General features: G+C 40.5%; 1 protein-coding gene across 1 annotated transcript in view; it reads right to left on the bottom strand.

Moving 5' to 3' along the window:
* SEL1L3 (SEL1L family member 3) overlaps positions 1-25,391 on the bottom strand; it is a 185,227-nt gene that overhangs the window by 36,876 nt on the left and 122,960 nt on the right. The window contains 6 exon segments of the mRNA XM_029589818.1: positions 16,310-16,382; positions 16,489-16,591; positions 17,409-17,536; positions 18,588-18,697; positions 20,215-20,299; positions 20,400-20,490. Of these exon segments, the coding sequence (XP_029445678.1) occupies positions 16,310-16,382; positions 16,489-16,591; positions 17,409-17,536; positions 18,588-18,697; positions 20,215-20,299; positions 20,400-20,490 (590 nt within the window).

Genomic DNA, 25,391 nt, shown 5'->3' with positions numbered 1-25,391 from the left:
TATCAAACCGGTTTACAATGAAACAGAATAAGCAGGAAGTAAAATTCCTTAGTCTAATACATTTAAACGTCAATAATGAAATAATTTTAAACAAAGCAAAAAGCTAAATAACATTAATAAAAGATAAATTATTAACATAAACATAAATATAATTATATTATACATGTTGAGTGTTTTTTTTTTCAGGTTTTGTATTTTACAATGCGCCTGGTAGTAAGAGAGTTTGTGTTTCTGTTACTGAGATAGCACTAGAATCACAATCTCTTTTTTATATAGCGAGTTGTATTTGGAATATCCTAGTTCTGCTTTGCATCCATTGTATGGGGATGGGATGGGGGGGGGGGGGGGGCGGAGGCAGGTTCCTTTAGATGCAGAGTATATGTTTCCATTTAGCTCCGTGATGGTCAAGTGTTCAATGTGTCCCAAAAGAAGAAAGGTTGAGAACCACTGCTCTAGAGTACACATATTTAGTCCCTCAATTCTCATCTCATGTCTTCTGGTACAGACCCCGCATCAGTTTGGTAGTCTTTCTCTAGACTATTTCTATGCTATTTCTATCCTTTTTGAGATATGGCATCCTGAACTAAGCATAATACTCCAAGTGATCTGGGTCATTATCATCTTTTTCTGCTGGTTATGCCTCCGTGCAGCCTAGCATCCCTCAGGCCCTAATCATTGCCTTATCTCACAAATGCATGTCTAGAGTATAACATTCTACTTAGAAAATAAATTGCATAATCTTTAAAAATTATTCTAAATACATTATTTTTACAAAAAAGAATATAGTTTGATTAATTTATGAATAACACTAGGCCAAATGAACTTAAGGGTTTTTTCCATTTTGTACTTATAAGTAAGATGCTTAGCATAACTGGTTCTAAGATAAGATAAAGGCCCTCCATTGACTGACTTTGTTGTGATCTTGTGCAAGTTGCTTTGATTAACCTGTGCCTGCATGACCCAGTTCAAAGCAAGATGTTTCTCTACATCTGGACAACAGGAAATTTAATGAAAAAAAGAGAATGAAAATGCTACTACAAATATATTCTATTCAAAATTTAAACAGAATAATTGTCTTCAAACATTCATCATTTCTATCACTTCTGTACCCACACTGTACAAATGCACCTCTACTCCTGCACTCCACATCTTGAAAAATATGTCAAATTCCTAGAAACAAAATGACATACTGCTTCCTGTGGTGGTAGCAAGAGAAATCATGAAGGTGGAGACCAAAGTTATAAAAGATTTTTCAATCATGTATTTGACATCTAAATGAGTGCAGATATTTGTATCCAGATTCGTAGTACGACAGACTACAAAAAGTTGAAACATATTTAAGACCTGATTTAAGGATTTTTTTTCCATTTTGCGACAATGGGAAAAGACCTGGATGAATCAGGCCCTCAGCATCCAAATGTTCATCCTCATCTGCAATCTGTTTATACATGTGACTAGGAACTAATGCATGTTCATTCACATCTGGAAGTTACTTGAATGTCCAAGTGATGAATTTTGGAGTATACTAAAAGACACTGGAAGCTAGGAAGATTCTTTGCAATCTGGCTAAGATTAGATAATTTACATGAAAAAAAATCATCTTTATACAGCTAAATAGGTAATTTATAAAAGTGTAAAAAAAACTTATGTTATTTACTTCCAACATACAGAAGGGGAAGCAAGAGTACTCACTGCATGCAGTGCTGGTAAACATCTCACGATTATCATATCTAAAGCAGAAATTATCTAAATGTGCCAGTCAGTGGCTGCCATAAAGTTCATGCAGTACTAAAAATCAAAAAACTTTTTATCTAGCATGTGCTTAACAACTGGCAGGTAATTTGACTGTCCCAGAGTGTCACCAAGGTAATTAACTGCTGAAGAGGTTTACGCAGGGCAAACTCCGACAAACAATAAAAGCTGAAGATAGACATGAAAAAACCTCAAACATTTCAAGGAAAGATAAATGAAGCTCTTACTACTTCTTAAGGCAGCAGAAATTACGCAAAACTAGGCAACAACTCACAGGTCAGACTGAAAAACAAGGTGAGTGGAAATGATTAATTTTAAGTACTGAGAGACAAGTTTGCCGTTCCAGAAGCAGGGTGTCATTTGCATGCACAAAAGAGTGCCAAAAACAGATCTGCTCAGTACAGCTGAGAGCCTTTGCTGCTACATTAAAATTGGCTGTTACTTGCATACAGTTATATACTAGGGGTGTGCATTCGTTTCCTACATATTGGTAATCCGCAACGTATAGGGCCATATTCGTTGTAGTTGTGGGAAAGCGAAAAGTATCGCGATTCCCCACGAATACAACGAATCTTCGCCGAATTATTCGGCCGCTAAAGGAGCAAATTTAAACAAACCCCCCACCCTCCTGAACCCCCCAAGACTTACCAAAACTCCCTGGTGGTCCAGCGGGGGGGTCCGGGAGCCATCTCCTGCACTCACGCCCTCGGCTGCCGGTATTCAAAATGGCGCCGATAGCCTTTGACCTTACTATGTCACAGGGGCTACCGGTGCCATTAGTCAGCCCCTGTCACATGGTAGGAGCAATGGATGGCCGGCGCCATCTTGTGCTCCTACCATGAGCACGGAAGAGAAGTTCCATCTTCTCCATTCTGGCCTTGCGACCTTTTGGTGTCATTAGGGCACATTTGGTGCAGGTCAGGACATCATGCTCACATCCAGACCTTATGAGGGTCTGTAATGGACATGGTGCGATTGCAGTCTGGGCACCGATGGAACCCCGACGCCATGGCCATGAAAAAAAATTGAGCCGTGGTATGGTCGACGGCCAGTAGGCTGCGAGGGCCAAACTCGACGTGAATTGACCGAAAATGGGTAAAAACTTACCGGAGTACTGCGGATTCAAAAATTCGAAGGAGGGACCCCTGTGGAGTATGAAATTTTTTAGTAATTCCGTGAGGAAAATTCCTGTCAGGAATCTCTGTGGAGCTCCTTAACCACGTGGCTACTGCTGCGCGGAAAAAAGAAGACTGAAGGGGGACCCCTGCTGGATGCAGGGTTGGTGCATTGCTGGGCATGCTCAGTAGGGGCCAGTCAAAGTTCTCGAAACTTTGACAAAAGTGTTCCGTGATTGGGCTCCATCCTGTGATGTCACCCAAAGGTGTGGACTACCATCCTGCATGTCCTGTGAGAAATGAAAGGACTGCTAAGCTTAGGTGCTCTGCAATACTTTGAATAACTACTGTCAAAGAGAAGCTGGAGATGTCACAATTGGGCGGGATTGGGGGGGAGGGGAGTGGTTATGATTGGGGGTGGTGCGAATGGTGGTTGAATGGGTATCGAGTGATGCGCTTGGAGCGTTTGGGAATTTGTTGGTCTGATTGGATTGGGATTCTCAGTACTATCCAGGGGTGGGGGATGCTGCATAAACAAATAAAGAAAAGAAGGCTTCCATAACCTTTTTGTTAAACTGGTTACCGTATTGATAGTGTTGTTCACTGCTATGTTTTTTCTGTAACTGGGATATTGTATGTCTTCACAATAAAAAATGATTTTGCAAAAAAAAAAAAAAAGAAAGTCTACTCAGAAATTCACTAACAAGTGAAAGAATTGCCCAGTGGCCAATGCAAGTAGCAATGACATAGCCATATAAATGCTAAAGGAAAGGATAATGAACTACTGGTTACAGGATCCAAGACAACATAGTTTTATCAAAGAAAAGTCCTGTCAAATGAATCAGATTGATTTTTTTTTTTTTTTTATTGGGTAACTAGAGAACTGGACCAAAGAAGCGCACTTGATGTGGTTTACCTGGATTTCAGCAAGGCTTCTGATACGGTCCCACATAGGAGGCTCATAAAAAAAAAAAAAAAAGGGGGTCTAGAAGTGGTTCCCAAGATGGTGGACTGGATTACAAATTGGCTTACTGACAAATGTCAGTAAGTAGCGCTAAGTTGAACCTACTCTGAAGAAAGAAGAGTAAGAAGTGGAGTTCCTCAGGGATCAGTTCTATTCAATATTATTGTAAACAGTATTGTGGAGTAAGTAGAAGGTGACATTTGTATATACTTTATATATACATATATACATTTTATATATACATACATATACACTTTATATATACATTTGTATATACTTTATATACCAAAGTAAAAAAGTTGAATAGTTCAGCTCAGTTACTCACCTTGGAAAGGTGTTGAGGTAGTGTGATTAGGTTTGAATAGGGAACAACATTTGTTAATCAAGGGAGCTGTGAGTCACTCAGGCTGACTAACTAAAGTTAGACTGCTTGCCTCACAAATCTGCTTTACTTTTTTGAAGGAGTTAATAAACATGTGGATAAAGGTGAACCGGTAGATGTAGTATATCTGGATTTTCAGAAGGCGTTTGACAAAGTTCCTCATGAGAGGCTTCTAGGAAAAGTAAAAAGTCATGGGATAGGTGGCGATGTCCTTTCGTGGATTGCAAACTGGCTAAAAGACAGGAAACAGAGAGTAGGATTAAATGGGCAATTTTCTCAGTGGAAGGGAGTGGACAGTGGAGTGCCTCAGGGATCTGTATTGGGATCCTTACTGTTCAATATATTTATAAATGATCTGGAAAGAAATACGACGAGTGAGATAATCAAATTTGCAGATGACACAAAATTGTGCAGAGTAGTTAAATCACAAGCAGATTGTGATAAATTGCAGGAAGACCTTGTGAGACTGGAAAATTGGGCATCCAAATGGCAGATGAAATTTAATGTGGATAAGTGCAAGGTGATGCATATAGGGAAAAATAACCCATGCTATAATTACACGATGTTGGGTTCCATATTAGGTGCTACAACCCAAGAAAGAGATCTAGGTGTCATAGTGGATAACACATTGAAATCGTCGGTTCAGTGTGCTGCGGCAGTCAAAAAAGCAAACAGAATGTTGGGAATTATTAGAAAAGGAATGATGAATAAAACGGAAAATGTCATAATGCGTCTGTATCGCTCCATGGTGAGACCGCACCTTGAATACTGTGTACAATTCTGGTCGCCGCATCTCAAAAAAGATATAATTGCGATGGAGAAGGTACAGAGAAGGGCTACCAAAATGATAAGGGGAATGGAACAACTCCCCTATGAGGAAAGATTAAAGAGGTTAGGACTTTTCAGCTTGGAGAAGAGACGACTGAGGGGGGATATGATAGAGGTGTTTAAAATCATGAGAGGTCTAGAACGGGTAGATGTGAATCGGTTATTTACTCTTTCGGATAGTAGAAGGACTAGGGGACACTCCATGAAGTTAGCATGGGGCACATTTAAAACTAATCGGAGAAAGTTCTTTTTTACTCAACGCACAATTAAACTCTGGAATTTGTTGCCAGAGAATGTGGTTCGTGCAGTTAGTATAGCTGTGTTTAAAAAAGGATTGGATAAGTTCTTGGAGGAGAAGTCCATTACCTGCTATTAAGTTCACTTAGAGAATAGCCACTGCCATTAGCAATGGTTACATGGAATAGACTTAGTTTTTGGGTACTTGCCAGGTTCTTATGGCCTGGATTGGCCACTGTTGGAAACAGGATGCTGGGCTTGATGGACCCTTGGTCTGACCCAGTATGGCATTTTCTTATGTTCTTATGTTCTTATGTTGTCTTTTTGCAGATGACACTAAAATCTGCAACAGGGTTATGCATTCATTGCTCCATTTGTTTTTGCAGTACATGCATATCTCACGAATGGATAGTAGGCACGCAAAACAGATGGTATCTCACAAATGGATAGTAGGCACGCAAAACAGATGGTATCTCACGAATGGATAGTAGGCACGCAAAACAGATGGTATGCGCATATGTCTATTGCTGACTACATTTGCACACATCATCTATTTTGCATGCCTACAATCCATTTGTGAGAAATGCGTGTACCACTGAAACAAATTAATGAGGCAACGAATGTACATGGCCTAATAATCAAGAGGAAAAAGGAGGTGATAAAATGTTGCTGTACAGCTCCTTGGTGAGGTCTCAACTGGAATACTGAGTTCAGCTCTGGATACCTCATCTCAAAAAGAATAAGAGCAGAATGGAAGTGGTTCAGAGAAAAGCTACCATAATGGTATGTTCAGAAAGCCATATGAGAGGAGGTGGAAAAACCTTAATATGTATATCCTGGAAGAGAGAAGATACAGGGGAGATACGAAATAGACCTTCAAATACCTGAGAGGAAATAATGATGCACAAAAAACAAATCTCTTCCAATGGAAATTAAGCTGCAAAAATAGGGGTCACGATATGTAACTCCAAGGGGGAAGACTGAAGAACAATGTCAGGAAATATTTCTTCATGGAAAAGGTGATGAATGCATGAAATAATGTTCCAGAAGAGGTGAAGACAAGAACAGTAATGGAATTCAAAAGGGCATAGGATAAACACAGAAGATCTCTGCTTGCTAGATAATGGAATTGAACAAATAAGAACAAAGTTTACATTTTGGCTTGGGGATAGCCTGCATGGAGCCACAGTTTCTATGGCCCTTAACAGAAGGCTTGGGGGTAGCCTGCACAGAGCAGCAGTTGCCATCACTACTTGGGGGTAACTTGCATGAAGTGGCAGTTGCTACCATACTTAACAGGAGGCTTAGGGGTGGCCTGCACAGAGTAGCAGTTACAAATGCCCTAAAAAAAACAATGAAATCAACATTTTTAAAAAATGTGCTAGGCAGACTAGATGGATCATTTTGGTTTTTATCTGCCATCATTCACTCTGCTACTATGTTGCTAAAATAGGTAGAGAACGTAAGCATTTTCATTGCATTGCCACATATGCAAGTACTTTCAGAGCAGAACTAAGCTATGTTTTATGAACTGTGCAGTAATCCGTAGCACAGTTTATAAAATACTAGGATAAATCACTGCACATTCATGCAAATGAAGTACTGTAAAGAAAAGTCAGGCTCAATGTGTGCTTAAATGAAATGATATAGCATATATGCATGTAAGTAGCCTGTACTCGTGAAATCGCTTTTTATAAAAGTAAAAAGTATGTGCGTAAAAAAAGGGGCCGTCTAGGGCTATTTCGGGGCAGGCCCAACAATTATGTGCGTGAGTTGCTATTTTAAAAGATATATGCGAATATTCAGAAACTTACTCGTGTAATTTTACACCTGTTAATTATCTGCTGTAATTCATATCAGGCTTGCTTATTTTGTAGTACTGACTGGGTGCAAGGTTTCGGTGAACTGGGGGGACTTCAGGCTGGAGGGTATTGATGGCCTGGAAAAGGACTGGGCAAACTGGTGGAGTAATTAGTAAAGTCGTTAATTTCAAATCCTCATGCATGTTTTAAAATATGCCAACTTACAAGCATACATTGGGTTGTACCAAGTAAGTTCTACTTTAGTTTCAAGTGTAAAATATATGCACGTATATTTTTAAAATGGATAGGAAAGGTATGAGGGGTTCAATGCTTTGAAATACTCGCTTCCACTGCATTGCATGTATTCATGCAAAAGCATACATATACGCGCGTATGTTTCAGGGTAAAGATACACGTATTTTATAATACATGTACACATATCATGCACAGGTTATAAAATACTATCATAGATCTACTCAAGAAATAGTTTGAAAGTATTCCTTTAAGGTTTTATTTGTTCTAGTGGCTCAATAGAAACATGATTGCAATTTCTGATAAAAATAATGCCAGCTCCCTCTACTGATCACTGCTGGGAACACTCTAATAAATATTGTAAGAGCATAAAGTGACAACTTTGGGGCCCATGAACTAAAGTATATTTAAACTTGCAAAAGTGACCACACAGGTATAAAATAGCACGTGAAAGCCAAGTGTTTGTATGCTAACAGCATACTTTAGTTTGTGTGAGTTTAAATAGAAAAACCATGCTTTTGAGGTAATGAGATAAAACCTTATGCAAAAAAGCTCCTTATCTATAAAGTGAGTGCACTGCTTCACAAACACATTATTGTGAGAAAATTAACTGCACTTCAGAGAGACAAAATTATATTTTTGTGATAAAGTCCATGCATACTTAAGAGGTGGACGCATCACAGTCTTTCTTTCAAATAATTGACAATGTATCCCAAAAACTTGCCTAAACTATTTTAAACTAGCCTTGACCAGATTATGTGGTAACAAATTCTATTATTTATGTGTTGACTGAAGAAATATTTTCTTAAATTTGTTTTAAACCTTCTACTAGTTAGTTCCATGGAGTGCACCCTAGTCCTAGTATTATTTGATAGAGTAAATAACTGTTCCCTATTATTTTTTCCACAATACACATAAATTTATACATTTCTATCATATTCCCTCTCAGAGGTCTCTTCTCCAAGATGAAGAGTCCTAGCCTGTTATTGGGGCTTGAACTAAAGTCAAATTTGGCGTTCAGGATGGGAGTTTTAACTCTCAGACCAGCTGGGCACCTGAAGCAGAAAGAAACAGTAGGAAAGAAGACCAGTTCAGAGAGGCTTTTAGACTGCACCCCTGGACAGCTGAGGTTCAGCTAAACGGGCTTACTGAGAAGCAGGAAGCTGTTTGCACCAACCTAAAGGTTGACTTGCCTCTTGCTACAGAATCTGTTTCTTTCAAAAGGGCAGCTCGTTCCTGACTCTAGCTTCTGGTCTTCAAGTGCACCTTCCTGTTCAAGCCTGTTTCCATGTGAAATTGTTCTGGACTCCAACTTTTGGTCTATAAGTTTAGCTTCCTACTAAAGCCTGTTTCTGGGTGAACTTATTTCTGAATTTTGAACTCCTGGCCTGCAAACCCCAGTCTCCTGCTCAAGCCTGCTTCTGGGTGAATTCATTTGTGACTTCAGCTCTGAACCAGCAACAACAGCTTACAACACAGGTCTGGTGGCTGACAAAATAAAGCAAAAAACAGAATTCAGAAGTATAAAGGATCCCAAAAAGAGGACCACAGGGAAGAATACCTGATGAAACTGAGAGAGACTAAGAAAGAAATCAGGAAAGCAAAAGGTCAAATGAAAGAAAGGACTGCCAAAGAGGTAAAGCGAGGTGACAAATATATCAGAGGAAGAAAGAAAGCCCAAAGTGGTATAGTGAAATTGAAAGGCGATAAGGAGCAATGTGTGAAGAAAGACGAAGAAATGGGGGAAATAGTAAACAAATACTTCAATTTGGTGTTCACTAAAGAAGACTCTGGAGAATGACCATTGCTGATTGAGAAGAATGTAGATAGGGGTGGAGTAGATGAAACTCTGTTTATAGAAGAGAATATATGGGAAGAGCTAGGAAAACTAAAAGTGGACAAGGCCATAGGGCCAGGATGCTGAGGGAGCACAGAGATGTGGTGGCAGGTCATGGAAAAACCTGTTCAATAGATCCCGGGAAACAAGAATGCTGCTGCAAGATTGGAGAAGAGTGGTGGTGGTCCTGCTTCACAAGAGTGGAAGCAGAGAGGAGGTTGGAAACTACAGGCAGATTAGCTTCACCTCAGTGGTGGGAAAATTAATGGATACTCTTTCCTTCAGCAGAATAATGAACTATACAATCCGGTGAGTTGCTGGATCCAAGGCAGTATGGATTCACCAGAGGTAGGTCCTGACAGACAAATCTGATAGATTTTTTTTGTTTGTTTGTTTAAATCTTTTTATTCAATTTAAAAGAAGTAGCAGACAAAAAGCATTGCAAGTAATACCATAAATAAAAAAAAGTACAGACTATTGGATATCAAAACAAGAATGAAAAAAAAATAGGTACATATTAGGGATGTGAATTGGGTGCCTGATCGTTCCCGCTTTCAGGATCGTCTGCGGGAAAAAATTGTTTTCCCACGTTTCCCCGGGTTTTTTTTTTTAGTGAAAAAAATAACAAAAAGTAACAAAGTAACAAAAATAAAACGGTTTTTTGTTAGTACGCACTAACATGAGTTAGTGCGCACTAACCCGAAAAATGATTTTTACGATTTCTAACGAATTTAGAAATATCGTACGATATTTCAATTTGTTAGAAAAACGATTCACATCCCTAGTACATATTATCCAGGCACTTATATAGAAGATGTCTAACAAATGGCATTACAAAACGAGAATCTGAGCATGGGGTCATTAAGCCAGAGAAAGTAGTAGTTATCACCGCCCATTGATGTTATACCGCTGCTAAATTTTTACTTTAATTGTCTCTTACTGCCCATTTATCATCTAAAATTGCCATTAACATTAGAATATTATTATCTTTAGTTTAATTGTTCTTTGTTCTTAACTTGTGTTTTAATTTATTTATTCTTAACTTGTGTTTAATTTATTTGTGTTTAATTTATTTATGTGTTCTTTGTTCTTAACTTGTGTTTAATTTATAAATGATGTTTTATGATATATGATATGTTCACATTATTTAATATTGTCTGTAAAGCTTGTTGCTAATTATTGTTTATTGTAAACTGAGGTGATGTTATTAACATGCCGCGGTATATAAAAATCACTAAATAAATACATAAATAAATAAATAGTAGAAAAGAGATAGTGATAGTATAGTAGATAAGAAGAGAGCATAATGGAGTGGACAAAAAGAAAAGAAGAGAAAATAGGCAAGGTAAAGGGAGAGTATATAAGGTAGAGGAAAAAAAAAGAAAAGAAAAGAGAAAGAAGAAAAGTAGGGGGGGAGGGGAGGGAGAGAGGTGCATCTATATTACGGAAATAGATAGGTCTGTTACAAGTGGTAAGCTGATCATTTAGAAGCTAAATAAGCAGTTAGTGGCTTCCAGACTTGAGACCAGGCGGTGAGCTGGTTACACTTGACCGCCATGGCCTTTTCATATTTGCAATACAGATTAACAGAGTTCTACCACAGATGTTCCGATAACATATCCCCTCGTTTCCAATTAGATTAAATATTAAATTGCGCAACTGTAAGGAAAAAATCCAAAAGTTTACGTTGAGGAGTGGTAATTGGGAGATGCGGGTATGCACCTTTAAGAATTATAATACTATAGGAGAGTAGGCACCTAAAGTGTAATATATTGGACACAGTCGACCAAATTTGGAGCCAAAAGGCGTGTACATAAGGGCAAGAATACAGCATATGTTGTAGGGCAGCCTGAGGTGCGGAACAGGTCCAACAATCATGGGTTTTAGTAAGTCCGGCCCTGTATAATTTCCATGGGGTCCACACCGCTCTATGCATGATAAAAAAGGATGTTTGTGTCAAACTAGAAGAGAGGGATATGCATATAGAAACATTCCATACATGATTCCAAACCTCTGTAGAGGGTGATTCCTCCAAATCAGAGGACCGTAGGCTGTGTAAGGATTTTAAGGTAGCTGACTAAGACGTTTAATAAGCTTGTACATATTTATTTATTTATTTAACATTTTTCTATACCGACATTCGAACGAGACATCACATCGGTTTCCAGATAACAGCAAATTCAGCCAAAAGGGCTTTACATTGTAACTGATATTATAACGGGTGGGAGGGAAGGGAAGGGGCAGGGAAGTAACTTGGAACTTTATGGGTATACAGGGAGCAGAGGAGGGAATGAAGGTGGTTTAATTACATATGGGATGCTATATGCCCCTTAGGATCACATTCCAAATATAAGTCTAATAAATATGGAGATTTGGTAGGGAAGAGGGTATGCTAGTGTCCCTAGCACCTCCTTATTACCACGGGCCCTCATTTGAATACAAAACCGCGCGCCCAGGAGAGTGGCCTGGGCGCGTGTCGGGAGAGCGAGTGCTCGCCTTGGAGCGCCGGCTCTCCTGCGGTTTTTACTGAATTGGCCCTATAGTAATAGCAGCAGAAAAGGGCCAAATGGTCCATCCAGTCTGCCCAGCATGCTTCTCTTGGTAATATCTACCATACCATGTAGGTCACCCCAGGTTTTTCTTAAGGGTAGTTCGTACTGTTACCTCGAATCCTTATGATAAGGATTTTTTAAATATTTACAATTAAAAACCAAGCAATTGTCAACCCCATAAAAAATTACTGCTTTTTAGCAACATTTTTACTGGGTGAGAAGCCTTCCAGAAAATTCCAGCAATGCTGACTTGCTTTGCTTTTGGACTTGGCCACAGAAGCAGTCCTGTGCTTTTTCCCTTATGTTTGCATATCAGTACCCCTAGACCATAAAAGTCAGGGCTTGTCTTGGTTGTCATCTAAATTAAATTCCCTTATTCTCCCCCCACTGTCAAAGCAGTGTGTGATGTTGCAGTTGCATCAAATGTATCAAGGCTTATTGGTTGAGGTTCTGATAAAGGTAGTAACTGTCGCACCGAGTGGGTTATCCTCATGCACTCTTTTCTTTATTTCTGTCCTCTAGCTTTTAGGGATCTACGGTGATTTTCCCATGTACCTTTGAATTCTTTGACTGTTTTTGTCTTCACCACTTCCTCCAGAAGCATTCCAGGTATTCATCACTGTTTGTGTGAAGAAATATTTCTAGATGCTGATTCTAAGTCCCCCCCCCTGAAGTTTCATTTCATGACTCCTACTGTTTCCCTTTCCAATGGAAGAAGTTAGAGGTTCGTGCATTATTAAAACCTTTCAGGTATCTGTAGGTCTGTATCATGTACACAGTTGCTCCTGCCTTATTTTAGCTAACATGGGAGGCATACCTACTGGCTGTGTTTTTCACAACTGTGGTTAGTGGTAAGAACTGTTCATAAAGTTCTTTATGTTTGGATAGCACTTCCTTATTATCAAAGCACGATTCACTTGGGTAGTTGTCTTCTATCTTATCTGAAAGTTGATTCTCCTTCCGATTTCTGAGTCAAGAACTCACTACTACTATACCTATACCTTATGACCCTTCCCTCACTCAACCTGATATTAAGGGAGCTCAATATTTAATAAATTCCTCTTTTCATTGTTCAAAGAGGTCCACAGCATCTTCTATTTGACAAGGAAGACATACCCCAAAGAGCAGTACAGATTAAGATGGCAGATATTTTCATTCAGGTACCAGGCAGCCCTCTGTTTCCCTATACCTATTCTTCCAAGGATCTAAAAAGTGATTTTTCAAAATGTTACGCACATCCAAATCAGCCTGTATATGTGAAAACAGTATGTACTCGCGTATATGCTATTTTATAAAGCTCAAATATATACATGTAAATAGGATTCACACGTAAATATACACATGTATAAAAGGGGCAGTCTAAGGGCGTTCTGGGGTGGGGACAATAGTTACTGTTTTATAAGAGACTTACGCATGTAGATTTGGCAGAATACTCGCATATATTTACACCTGCTTATTATCTCGTGTAAGTGATTTCAAACATCTTTATTGTGCGGTACTAAGTGGATGGGGAGTCTGGGAGAACAGGGGGGAGAGTTCAGGCTGGAGAACCAGAAGGGTCTTGATGACCTGCAAATGGACTGGGAAAACTAGTGGACTAATTGGTAAAACTGGTAATTTTCTACACATGCACATGCTGTAAAATCTACTGACTTATTACACATAAAAGCCGACTTACGTGGGGAGGGGTGGGGTGGGGTAAATGTATGTAAATAACGTGTGTAAAATCTCCCTATGTATATTTTTAAAGTAAGAAGTAAAAGTATACGTGCAGAGCAGTTATTCGGGTCACTTATCTGGATAAATTCCAACTCATCCAGTTAAGCAGTGGCTTTGCCTGAACATGCAGTTTGGCACAGCCTGTTCGTCAGTAGTCTACTCTCCATGTTGAGGTCCAGGTTCTTTGCCAATAAGTTTTGCCCATTATGCAGGTAAACTTATGCATGTTTGTTCTGTTCACGCATACGTTTACCCAGATCAAATGAAGGTATATCTGGGGGCAGAGTTGGGGAGGGGTTTGAACTTAAGTGGATTTCAAACAAGTACGCGTGGTGGCAGATACGCACATATATGGCCACGTATAGTTTTACCATAATATTTTATAACCCACGCATGCATGTATTTTTACCCCCTGATATACATGTGTATGTATGCTTATGTGCGAATAAATACAATGCATTGAAACCATATATATGAATGCATTGAACATCTGTATTTTTCCTAACTATTTTAAAAATATAAGCACATATATTTTAGGCTTGAAAGTAATGTAGGACTTACTTGTGCAAGTCCCAAAATACTTGCTTAAGAAGGTCAATTTTAAAACATTCATTTGTAAATGAAATTAACCAGTTTACCAATTAGTCCAAAAGTTCACTCAGTCCTCCAAGTTTTCAAACTCTTCCTGGTTCTTCAGCCTAGAGTCCCCCAATTCACCCAGATTGCTTATCCAGTTAGTACTACACAATAATTATGTTTAATATCACTTACACCAGATAATTAGCAGGTGTAAAATTAAGCAAGAAGGTTGGCAAATATAAGTGTGTAAGTCTTATAAAATAGCAATTTATGTACACAAGTGTTGGCACTGCCCCCCTCGTATGATGTGTTTGCCATTTTCTTGTTCATACTGCCGTGTAACTGAGGAAATCAGCTAAGCATAGCTAGGTCTTAAATCCATACCAAAAGGCTGAGTCTTTTGTTCAAAAAAACTGGATGCTTTTTTTGAGTAGCATCATGACTTTTCAAACATGAGCATTATTGGTGTGAGAAGAGAAAAACAAATGTCCATCTTTAAATGCTGCTCACTAGCACTAGCATCTTTCTAGTTCTTATCTTAACTGTGCTTGCCATCATCCTTTCCCTTCCCCACATGAAATGTACTAAGCTGGTGGATAAATATTTGTTGTTGCATTCCATCTTAGAGGTAACTGCACTCTCATTGTTGTTAATGGCTTCTAAGGTATAAACTGAAGGTGACTGCAATTCAAACCAGAGGGTTGTGCACTTTTCAATATATCTCCTCTTTATTTACAAAGACAGAAGAAAAGAAGCAAAATATGATTCTACAAAAAATTATGGGGTGAATTTTAAAAGAGATGCTCGCGTTAAAAGGCCCATATATGCGAGCATATGGGCAGAATGCGAGCAGCTCTTATTTTAAAACTGGAAAATTATGCGTGAATATGTACATGCATGAGCAACAGACCACGTGAAAAAAAAGGGGGTGGATATTGGGGCGGCTCAGGGTTATTCTGGAGTGGGGCCAACATTTATGCACATAAATCCCGATTTTAAAACCAACAAATGCAGCACGTGTGGGACTGTTACCTGTGCTTATTTACTTCTGCTCTTTTTCAGATATAAAAGTCAGAAAAAAATTCATTTTAGCCAAAAACTGACTGGGAGAGGGGACTGGGAAACTGGTGGGAGTGCAGCCTGAAGAACCAGAGGGGTCTTTATGACCTAGAGATAGATTGGGCAAGCTGGTGGACTAAGTGGTCAAACTGGTTATTTCCTTCACGTGCTCATGTTTCAAAATGTGCTCACTTATGCCTGTAAACACAGACAAGTTCTAAGGAAAGAAACCCACATCCTTCCTCACATAACCGCTTAAAATTAGGAGCACACACATGTGCTATGCATATTTTAAGTGGCACAAGCGCACTTGCGCAGATCATTTAAAATTCTTGCATACGTGGGCACATGCACACTTGTTTTAAAGTTAGCGTCTACGTCAATCAAACAAGTTAGGTTGTCTTATCATGAGAAAGCTACTAGTAACAAATTTAGAATTTTTTTTTTTTTTTTATAAACTCTCTGCTCACTTTGAGTAATCCTACAACTAGCTCAACTATACTTATGGGCTTAAATTTGGATGATTTAATCATCTACCATCAGTGGTATAATTTTGTGTCATATGAAATAGTGTCTAAAATTCCCTTTACAATTAAAAATGTATAATGTGCCTAAAACATAAAAAATTAGTCCACCAACCACAAACACTTTCCTCCACTTTATTTAACAAGACCTTAATTTCTTGAGGATTGTGACTATTTTTATTACTACTGAAATACTACAAACTTATGAAGTATGGAGCAGCCTATAGTTGTGACAATGCTTTATGAAGAATGGTATAAAATGAGTTGAGTGAATATTTTGATAAACATAGCCATAATTTGCTTATTATCAATCTTTCTTCTAATATGAACTGATAGCTCTGTGACTACATTAGATTTCATGCTTGTAAATGTAATCTATCCGCATCACAGCATGCACATTATTTTCTTCTCCTTATCAAAACACATCCCCAGGAATGCCTCCTCTTAATGTGGATAAAAGTATGAGTGTATTTTTTGCCACACTAAGAGATGGCAATCTTCAGATGCCTGATTTATGTGAGCAACTCACTATTTACCCGTGTAAAAATTTTCTCAGAAAGCTAACAACTGGGAGATCTCCTTAGCGCTGAGGGAAATAGTAATGGCAAGGAAGGTTGATGACATAGCTAGAGCAGGACAAATTGTCCTTATCTGCTGATGTCCATTGTTATGTTCTACTTTGTGACTGGAAACATTTAAATCATTACCTGACAAGCAATGAAAATACTGCACCACAAACGCAATCAGAGCTGACAAAAGAAGGGCTCCCAAAACATAAACCTGCAAAAAAGGTCAGAGTTTGGGGGTCATTCTACAACATTCTTGAACAATTTATTGGAATTGCACAGCATGAACAGCAGCAGGATATTGCATATTGGCAACATACCACAGCAGACTGCAAAACGTTATTCCAGGCAACCTTCAGGTTAAAATATAGCAGAGTTAATGAACATGGACTAACTGAATCTTGGTCACTGTGAGTCCGGCACCTACAAATAAAAAGACAATTCCTGCATTTAGTTTCCTCACTTTTCGCAGGACATCACAGCACAGCTTTTTGACCTACCTCACAAGGTTTTGGAGATCTTTTGGGCAGAATGCAGATTTGATGCACTTAACTAGGATGAATTCCTTTTGCGTGAGCACACCAGAGCCCCACTGGTGAAAGCAGAAGAATATACCAAGCAACACAAACAAAAATCACTGGCACGTACATTTGGCTCTTCCTCTTTGAGATCTTAATGAGTCCTGTAACAGCAGAAATGGGCCAATTGGGTGCACCAAATGGTCCAATTGGGTGCACCAAATGGTCCAATAAAAAAATATGAAAACCTACAATATGGTTATAGAAAATATCTGCGGAAAAAGAAAGGGACTAACATAAAAAGATGTTGTAGTACCCAAGCTTTAGAGACCACACGGATCCCTTCTTCAGATGTGGTCCTGTGTAGTCTCAAAAGATCAAGAATTATATCCTTTTTACAATGGCTCCCAAAAAAAAAAAAAATCATATGATTTCAGTTTTCTCCAGGACCAATAAGCTTACTCCGACTGAGATGAGGTGCATGCTGCAGATGAAAATAAATTCTGCATAAACTAGGAACTCCCTCATCCCTTCCCTTCTCTTGCCTCTAACATGAGCCTACCTCTTCAACCCAAACTCCTTCGTGAACATGTCCATTTTAGTTTATTGTACCAAGTTAGGAAAATCCTAATTCAGGGTAAAGAGTTCAAGAATTTGACAAAAGCTTAAAGCATGTAACTAATGCAGTCTGATAAAAAGGAAAAAATACAAAATGAATTCACCTTTCATACAGCTCTAGAAGGATGGAGATGTTGCTAGAGCGAAGGGTGGTGTCAATTTTTAAATGGTCTAGAATGTGGTCTGGTAAGGCATTGCCCTCTTCAATAAGCATGGCCAAGTTGAAGAAACCCTAGAATATGTATAAACATGACAGAAACCAAAAACACAGTATACTAGAACAAGAACAAGCACACAGTGTTGTAGCAAACAGCCAAAACCGTTATTTTTCTTATAAACTGTTTTACACATACTGTAATATTTTCTAATGCTATCGATTTCCTGCCGTACTCACTGGAAAAATATTAATGAATTTGGTTTCCCATACTGCACCTATTTAATCTCTGCAATGACGCAAGAGGTGGTCTAGTAGATCACTGGACTCCTAACAGACACATTTAAATCCCCTCTATCACAGACTCTTTGTGGGAACTTGGGCAAGTCACTTTATTTGGAAGCCTTTGTGCAGTCAGACTCCAGAAATGCGCTGTCAGGATATTCACCCAAGAGAGGCCTTCAAAGTTTAACCACAAGGAGTTAAAGTTATATTATTATTATTATTATTATTACTGATAACTGATAACTCCTTGGAGACCTGTTCAGTATGGAAATTCAACTTTGTACCTTAGGGAAATTCTTTATTGAAGAAAGCCACCCTGTGACCAGGCAGGCTTTAGGGAGGGAAAGGAGAAAGGCAGGAACAACCAGTAGACAGGCAGGAGGACAGAGAAAGACAGAAGCATTTTACAGGAGAGGATAGGCAGGGAGAGCCTTGGGGCAGGAGGAGAAGGATAAGACTGGAAGGGAAGGGGGAAGGAGGGATCAGACATGGCCGGGTAGGGAGGTATGATAAAAGGATAATGAGGAAAAGGAGGAACGAGAAAGAAGGGAAGAATGGATGAGAGGGGAAGGGAAAAGGAGGGATGAGAGACGAGAGGGAAGGGAGGGATAAAACAGAGACTATGTTGGCAGCTAAACACTGCAAGGCCCATCCAGTTATTTAAGCCAAATGTACTAAAGACTTGTTTCAATTCATTGTTTACGGGAAAAATGCTTTATACATCTGGCCCATCTGTGTGGAAATGCTTCTATCTAAGCGATGTTTTGCTCACTTGTATTGGAATGGTGCTTTACACGTCTTCTGGTATATTAAGCCTACAAGCCTCTCTTCGGTTGTTGCATACCTGTGAATCTCCCTGTGAAGCAGCCTGAGTGTACATCCATGCTGATAGTTCAATGCCCTTGGACTGATTTTGCTGATCATAATAGTAGATGTCTCCCATTTTCAGATAAGCTGTGAAAGGTAAAAAAAATATAATGCTTAAGAGTACCTCCACATGACAGAAGATACCTATATGCACACAGGATAATGGGGCTAATTTTCCAAAGGGACTGCTGTGGGTAAAAATATATGTTTACCCAGGAGGAAAAAAAAACCTTTGAAATTTTCCCCCTCCTCTCGCTAAGTGGGGAAAAATAGGTAAGATGTCCATAGCGCACAAATTTCTCCCCACAGATAAAAGAGTGGGCTGGGCATAGGCCCAGCGAAGTACGTGCATTGTTTACTTCACATATTTTGCAAGTGCTAAAAAGAAAATTCCTGTGGCACGGTATTTTCAAAAGGACAATTCTCAGGAACATTCCTTTTGAAAATAGGCTTGCAGACCTACAAGCAACATAGCCCACTTGATAATTGGACTCAATATAAAAGGTCACTTAAACTACTGGCACGCTTTACCAGCCACTAAAATGTTTAGTAATTTCTTGAGCCACAGCATGTGATTTTCCAGATAAAGAAAAGGATAAATTACATCTGTGTGATTTCTAAACATTTAAATGGTCAGCCCACACCACTGCTGAAACTATATACTGACCAACTAGACTAAGGCATCATCGGAAAATTGCAGCAAAAGAAAAATTTTGCCCTTTATGTATTCTACTTTTCAAAAACATGCATGGCCAGCAGACGTCAGTGCCCTGAATAATCAATTATACAGTTTAATGGGAGACACTTCCCTGAAAGTCCCCTGCACACTCTGGAGTGGTCACAGATTACATCGCCCACACACTGCTTTATGACATGGTTCAGAGTTTGTTGCACGACAGTCAGCAAGAGTTAGGTGGATTCAAAGTAACGCTGGCACTCTTTTGCTAACATGGATTTCTTTTGTGCATTCATGGGACTTCCAGGGAAGAACAAAGGGAACAATAATTGAAACATTTCAGGAAAATAAACACATTTATCTAAGCGAAAAATCAGTTTTGAAAATTGCTCCACCCTCATAGGCAAGTAAAAGTACATGAACTGTTACCGGCATTAAAAAAAAAAAAAAAAAAGGCGGGATTAGGTCAGAGAAAGGAAAGGACGCACAATGATTACATTTCCAGATCATCGTGCATACTCTCAGGCATATACTTTTCACCTGCTTCAATGCAGGAGCAAAGTAGACAGTAAAGAAATACCCTGCATTGTACATGCTGGCTGCATTTTTCAAACAGAAACTCTGTGGGGAGCTTCTTTGAAAATGAGCTTGCAATCCTGCGGGAACCCTACAAATTTTACGTGCTACAAGTCCAAAGGTATTACGGTAGCTGAACCATCAAAGTTCTGTGGGGCCCTTCTTTAGATATGACACAGGACTCAAGAAGCGTGAACAGTAAGTTAAAGTTGGCTAGTAAGTTACTTAGTTCAGCAGTTTCGGGTCTCCAATTACACTTTTATGAGACTTAACATGTCTCTTGAGTACATGCCATATCAATAAGAAAATATGATTCCGATATTTGAATTAAAAGAAATTAATGTATACATACCAAATGTGGGAGCATTGACCTGGTAAACTGAAAAATTATAGTATCTCCTCATACAGTCAGTGGTTAAATATCTTTTTGCTAGCTCCTGGAAGAAGAACGATTGTATCAATTTACATCATCTGGCAATATCACACAAAGACAACGCTCAATGTACAAACGCAGAGCTTCCCAGTGAGTTGACTTACTGGCCTCCCTTCACAGAGGAATGCTAAGTTTGTCTGTGACATTTCGATGCCTGTCTCTGCAGTTAAAACGTAGTGCAGCAGTGCTTCATGCCTGAAACAGATTGAAGCAACAGTATAAGCAAAATTTGAACACAAGGTGCTCCATTTTCAAAACTTCACAATGCTCAATGAGGGTTATTTTCAGTAGTCAGGGTAAGTCAGCACGTATGCATGCAAGTTGGCGTGTCTAAAGTTACAGCTGTATTTCATACAGTGTGGATGGAGCCGCACAGTTTATAAAATAGTAGAGATGTGAATCGTGTGATCGATAGTCTTAACAATCGATTTCGGCTGGGAGGGGGAGGGAATCGGATCGTCGCAGTTTGGGTTTTTTAAATATCGTGTAAATCGTGTAAATCGAAAACCGGCACACTAAAACATCCCTAAAACTCACCCCGACCCTTTAAAATAAATCCCCCACCCTCCTGAACCCCCCCAAAATGCCTTAAATTACCTGGGGTCCAGAGGAAGGGTCCCGGTGTGATCTTTTACTCTCGGACCTCCAGTGCGTTGTAGAAATGGCGCCGGCGCTACCTTTGCCTTGTCATATGACAGGTCAAAGGTAGCGCCGGCGCCATTTTGTTTTTTGTCCCCCGACGTCAGGAGCGTAGGAGATCGCTCCCGGATCCCCGCTGGACCCCCAGAGACTTTTGGCCAGCTTGGGGGGGCCTCCTGACCCCCACAAGATTTGCCAAAAGTCCAGCGGGGGTCCGGAACGACCTCCTGCAGTCGAATCGTGTTGCCGTACGGCGGCGCCATTTTTCGCAAAATTTTTCGCAAAATCGGAGCGGCCTCGGAAGGAACTTTCCTTTTGTGTCACCCCACCTTCCCCTCCCTTCCCCTATCTACCCCTCCTCCCAGCCCTACCTAAATCCCCCCCTACCTTTGTTGGGCAAGTTACGCCTGCTTGAAGCAGGTGTAACTTGCGCGCGCCACCTCAGCATCCCCCGGCACAGGCCGCAGTGCCGGGGGACTCAGGACCGCCCTCCCAGCCCGCCCCCAAACCGTCGCCACGCCCCCGGACCCGTCCCGGACTGCCCCCGACCCCGGACACGCCCCCTGCTGCCCCTATTCCGAAGCCCCGGGACTTACGCACGTCCCGGGGCTTTGCGCGCGCCGGTGGTCTATGCAAAATAGGCGAGCGAGTGCCCTGCGCGCATAAATCAGGCAGGATTTATGCGCGCAGGGCTTTTAAAATCTAGCCCTATTTGTTTTACCTTTTGCTCCTAACAAGGAGCAGGAGCAAGTTGCGCACGCCGGCACCCTGCAGGTGCGCGATCCCATGGCCCAGCGGCAAATGGTCGCTGTGCCGGGCACCTCTAGCCCCGCCCCACCCCATTTTAAAGCCAAGTCATTTACACGTGACCCGGGGTTTGAGCGCGTGGCCGGGCCCATTTGAAAATTGGCCCAGCGTATAAGGCCCGGCCACGCATGTAAACCCCGGGATTTACATGCGCCGAGGTTTTAAAATATACCCCATATATTATAGACATAATAAATGTAACGTGTGTGTAACAACCCATGAGCAGGAGGGCATCATCTGGGGTATCCAGGCTTAAAAGGGTAAGAGCAGGCAAGACCATATTTTATTTACTTTACTCTAAAATAAATAATAAGTTTATAAAACAGCTGACAAATAAAACATTCAATAATTTAAAACATAACATTTTTTAAAAATTTCCCAAACACCAATAAAATATTTCAGAACAGAAGACATATCAAATAACACCCAATAATTAAAACTGATAGCAATAAAAAATATTTCTTATTCTCCATACCAGAGAACATTTGGTTTCCAGTCACCCTGAGATTGTGGTGGACTTTTAGCGGGGTGCATAAACTGTCTTCTCTCTCTCAGAAATACAGTCTAACACACATATGCTCTCTCTCACTCTCACACACCTGCTCCTTCCCTTCCATGCTTATATGCATGCTCTCCCTCACATGCTTCTTCCCTCTCTCCTATTCATATGCATACTTACAAGCTTCCTCCTTCTCTCTCCTACTCACAAATATGCTCTCTCACACGTTCTCTCCATCTCTTTTATTCTCATACAAATGCACCCATGCTGCCTCTCTTTCTTACACACACAAACACACACACACACACACAGTCACTCTTGCCAGGGCCCCTCTCACACCTTCCTTTCTTTTGCTGCAGGTTGGATGGGCTTTATAGTTTTTATGGCTGCTGGCCCTCTCTCTCTTTTTCTCCTTATTTTCTTTGGCTGTGGTGACCTCACCTGGCTTCTTCCTCTCTTTCACCACTGCCCCCAGTTGTGCTACCCAGTAATGCCAGGAATGACTCCACCTTCCCTTCCCTTTTCCTTCCTCTCACCTATAGCCTCCTTCTCCCCTTTCCTTCCCTTCCCACTCACATCCTCAACGTCTCTCACATCCAGCATCTTCTTCCTCTTCCTCCTCCTATTGGCAAATTAGGACATCACCACTCTAGGTTGTTCCTTCTGATAGGGGAGGAGAGAACCACACTGGTGCATGGGTCTTATGTCCCTTCCCTTCACTCACCCCTCATATTCTCTCTCTCTCTACCCTCTCACTCACCCTTCTCCCCTTACATTCACTCCGTTCCCTCTCATCCACTCTCCACTTTTCCCTCTTATTCCATTCACACCCTTTACCCTCATATTCTATCCTTCCCAATCATTCACCATTCTGCCCTTTTTTCCCTTCCTTCCTTCACCCCACTCAGCACCCTTCTTTCACCCCTCTCATTCATTCCCATTCTCAAACCTGCCTTTTATTCACTTTTCTCCTCACTTCCTTCCTTTCTCTCTCATTCCCTCCCTTCTCTTCCTCAGTAGCTAGGTCCAGTCGGGTCTTCTTTTGCTGGCAAAGCCTGGCCTCCTCACCAGTGGCTGTTCTGCATACTGGGGCCTAGTGGTGCTGGGGTGGAATATAGTCTTACTGTTAATGAGGGCTAATGCTAATAAACTGGGCCATGTGACTCACTTCCTGCCAACAGAGACTCTCTTGGCAAATAAGGCAGCCCCTGCAAGAATAATTTGGGGTTCACTTGCTGCCACCCCAAAGTTTTGCTGTCTGAGATGATTGCCTCACCCTGCCTAATGATCAAGTCACCCCTGCCTAATCTCAGAGCAATCATTTTCCAGCTTTGATATTGCAGTTTCGTGATATACACTGTCCGATTGTCTGACATGTCAATCAGAAAGATTTTTAATACATATTTTGGACATTTTAATTACATTTGGAAATTACTCTCCCTATTTGCAAAAATATATCTGAACAGCCCACATAGGAAAGTTGCAAAAACATACCCAAGTTACACCAGTTTTTAAAGCAGTTTTATGCACATAAGTCTACTTTGAAAATTATCCCCCCAAAAATGTTCTGCATGAAATAAGCATGAGACTTGGTGTGCACAGATTTTTCTAAAAATGTTTGTGCATAGTGCCAGATTTTATAAGGGATACACTTAAATCCAAACCCCTCCCCAACTCCATCACCAGAAACACTTCCGCTCAGTTCAAGTAAACTTACATTTACAGGTAAGTTTACTCCCATATTGGGTGGGCAATTTTATAAAAAAGAAACAATTAGCGAGGGACTCCATCAGTAGAAAATTAAACAATTAAACTAAATCCTAAATGTTTCAAACTGAGCACAGTATCAGAAAAAATATGCAAAGATTTAATCTACTGCCTCCCGCCATGCAATGGGCCCCAAGGAGTATCAGAAAACAGCGCTATCGCTCAATCATTTACCAGCTTTCAACCCCATTTAATAATTTTACAAAAACATTTTTTTTAAAAACCAACATCTACCCAAATCAAATTTTACTTATTTTATTTGCACTGTAATTGATGTGTAAACATTCTCGTGTAATGCTTACAGTTTATAAACCCCGTGCAGTACTTATTGCTTATGAACCCCCAACAAAGGCCAATGTTTCAGTTGCTAAATGGAGTTGAGAGGCAATATATAACTGAACTGGAAAATGATTGAGGGATAGCATTGTTTTCTGATACTGTGGGGCCCACTGCATGGCGGGAGGCAGTAGATTAAATCTTGGAGCATTTCTTCTGATACTGTGTTCAGTTCGAAACATTTAGGATTTAGTTTCATTGTTTAGTTCTCTACAGATGGAGTCCCTCTCTAGTTGTTTCTTTTTTGCCCCACCTTCCCCTCCCTAACCTGCCCCCCAGCCCTACCTAACCCCCCCCCCCCCAACCTTTATTTTACAAGTTTCACCTGCCTCCGGGCAAGTGTAGGTTGCGCGCGCCGGCCGAGTGCCAGCACGCGATCCCCCGGCTAGCGGCCCTACAGAGGCCTCTGGCCACGCACCCGGAGCGCCCCTGCCACGCCCCTTTTTTCAAGCCCCGGGACATACGCGCGTCCTGGGACTTTGCGCGTAGGGCTTTAAAATCTGCCCCTATATGAATGTTTTTCTCTATTATGTTTCTCTTGGTTTCTCATTACCCTGAGCATGAGTGTGTACACTAATACAATAAGTTTTAAACTTGCGTGCAGGCGCACATGTGAGCGTGATAGTCAGCCCAAACTGGGGTCGCGGCCGTTTTATAATATATGCGCAGATATGCCGTATGTTATGAAATAGCCTGATCGCACACATGTACGCACAATTTTAAGTAGATGCTTATGCATGCAAATGCCGCTTTTACCGCGTAAGTAGGGGGGTTTTAAAAGATGCATGTCGATGCCATTATCCGTTTTCCCAGTTCGTTACCATTTCACCCAGTTAAGGAATAGAACTTCCAATCCCTCCTAGTTTAATTTGCTTCTCTTCTCCCCTGTTAGACCCAACCTTTAAAGCCCCATCGATCCGTCTACATTTTTTGTTTTACAACTTGCACATTTTCCATAGCAGAAGTAAAGTTACGCGGCTGGGTACCCCGGCATGCACTTTCCGCGTAAGTATTTGTGCACTAATTTCAAGTTGAATTCGGAAACGCC

This window comes from Rhinatrema bivittatum, chromosome 1 (genome assembly GCF_901001135.1).
Source record: "Rhinatrema bivittatum chromosome 1, aRhiBiv1.1, whole genome shotgun sequence".
Taxonomy (NCBI): Eukaryota; Metazoa; Chordata; class Amphibia; order Gymnophiona; family Rhinatrematidae; genus Rhinatrema; species Rhinatrema bivittatum.
This window is presented reverse-complemented; position numbering and strand designations above follow the sequence as displayed.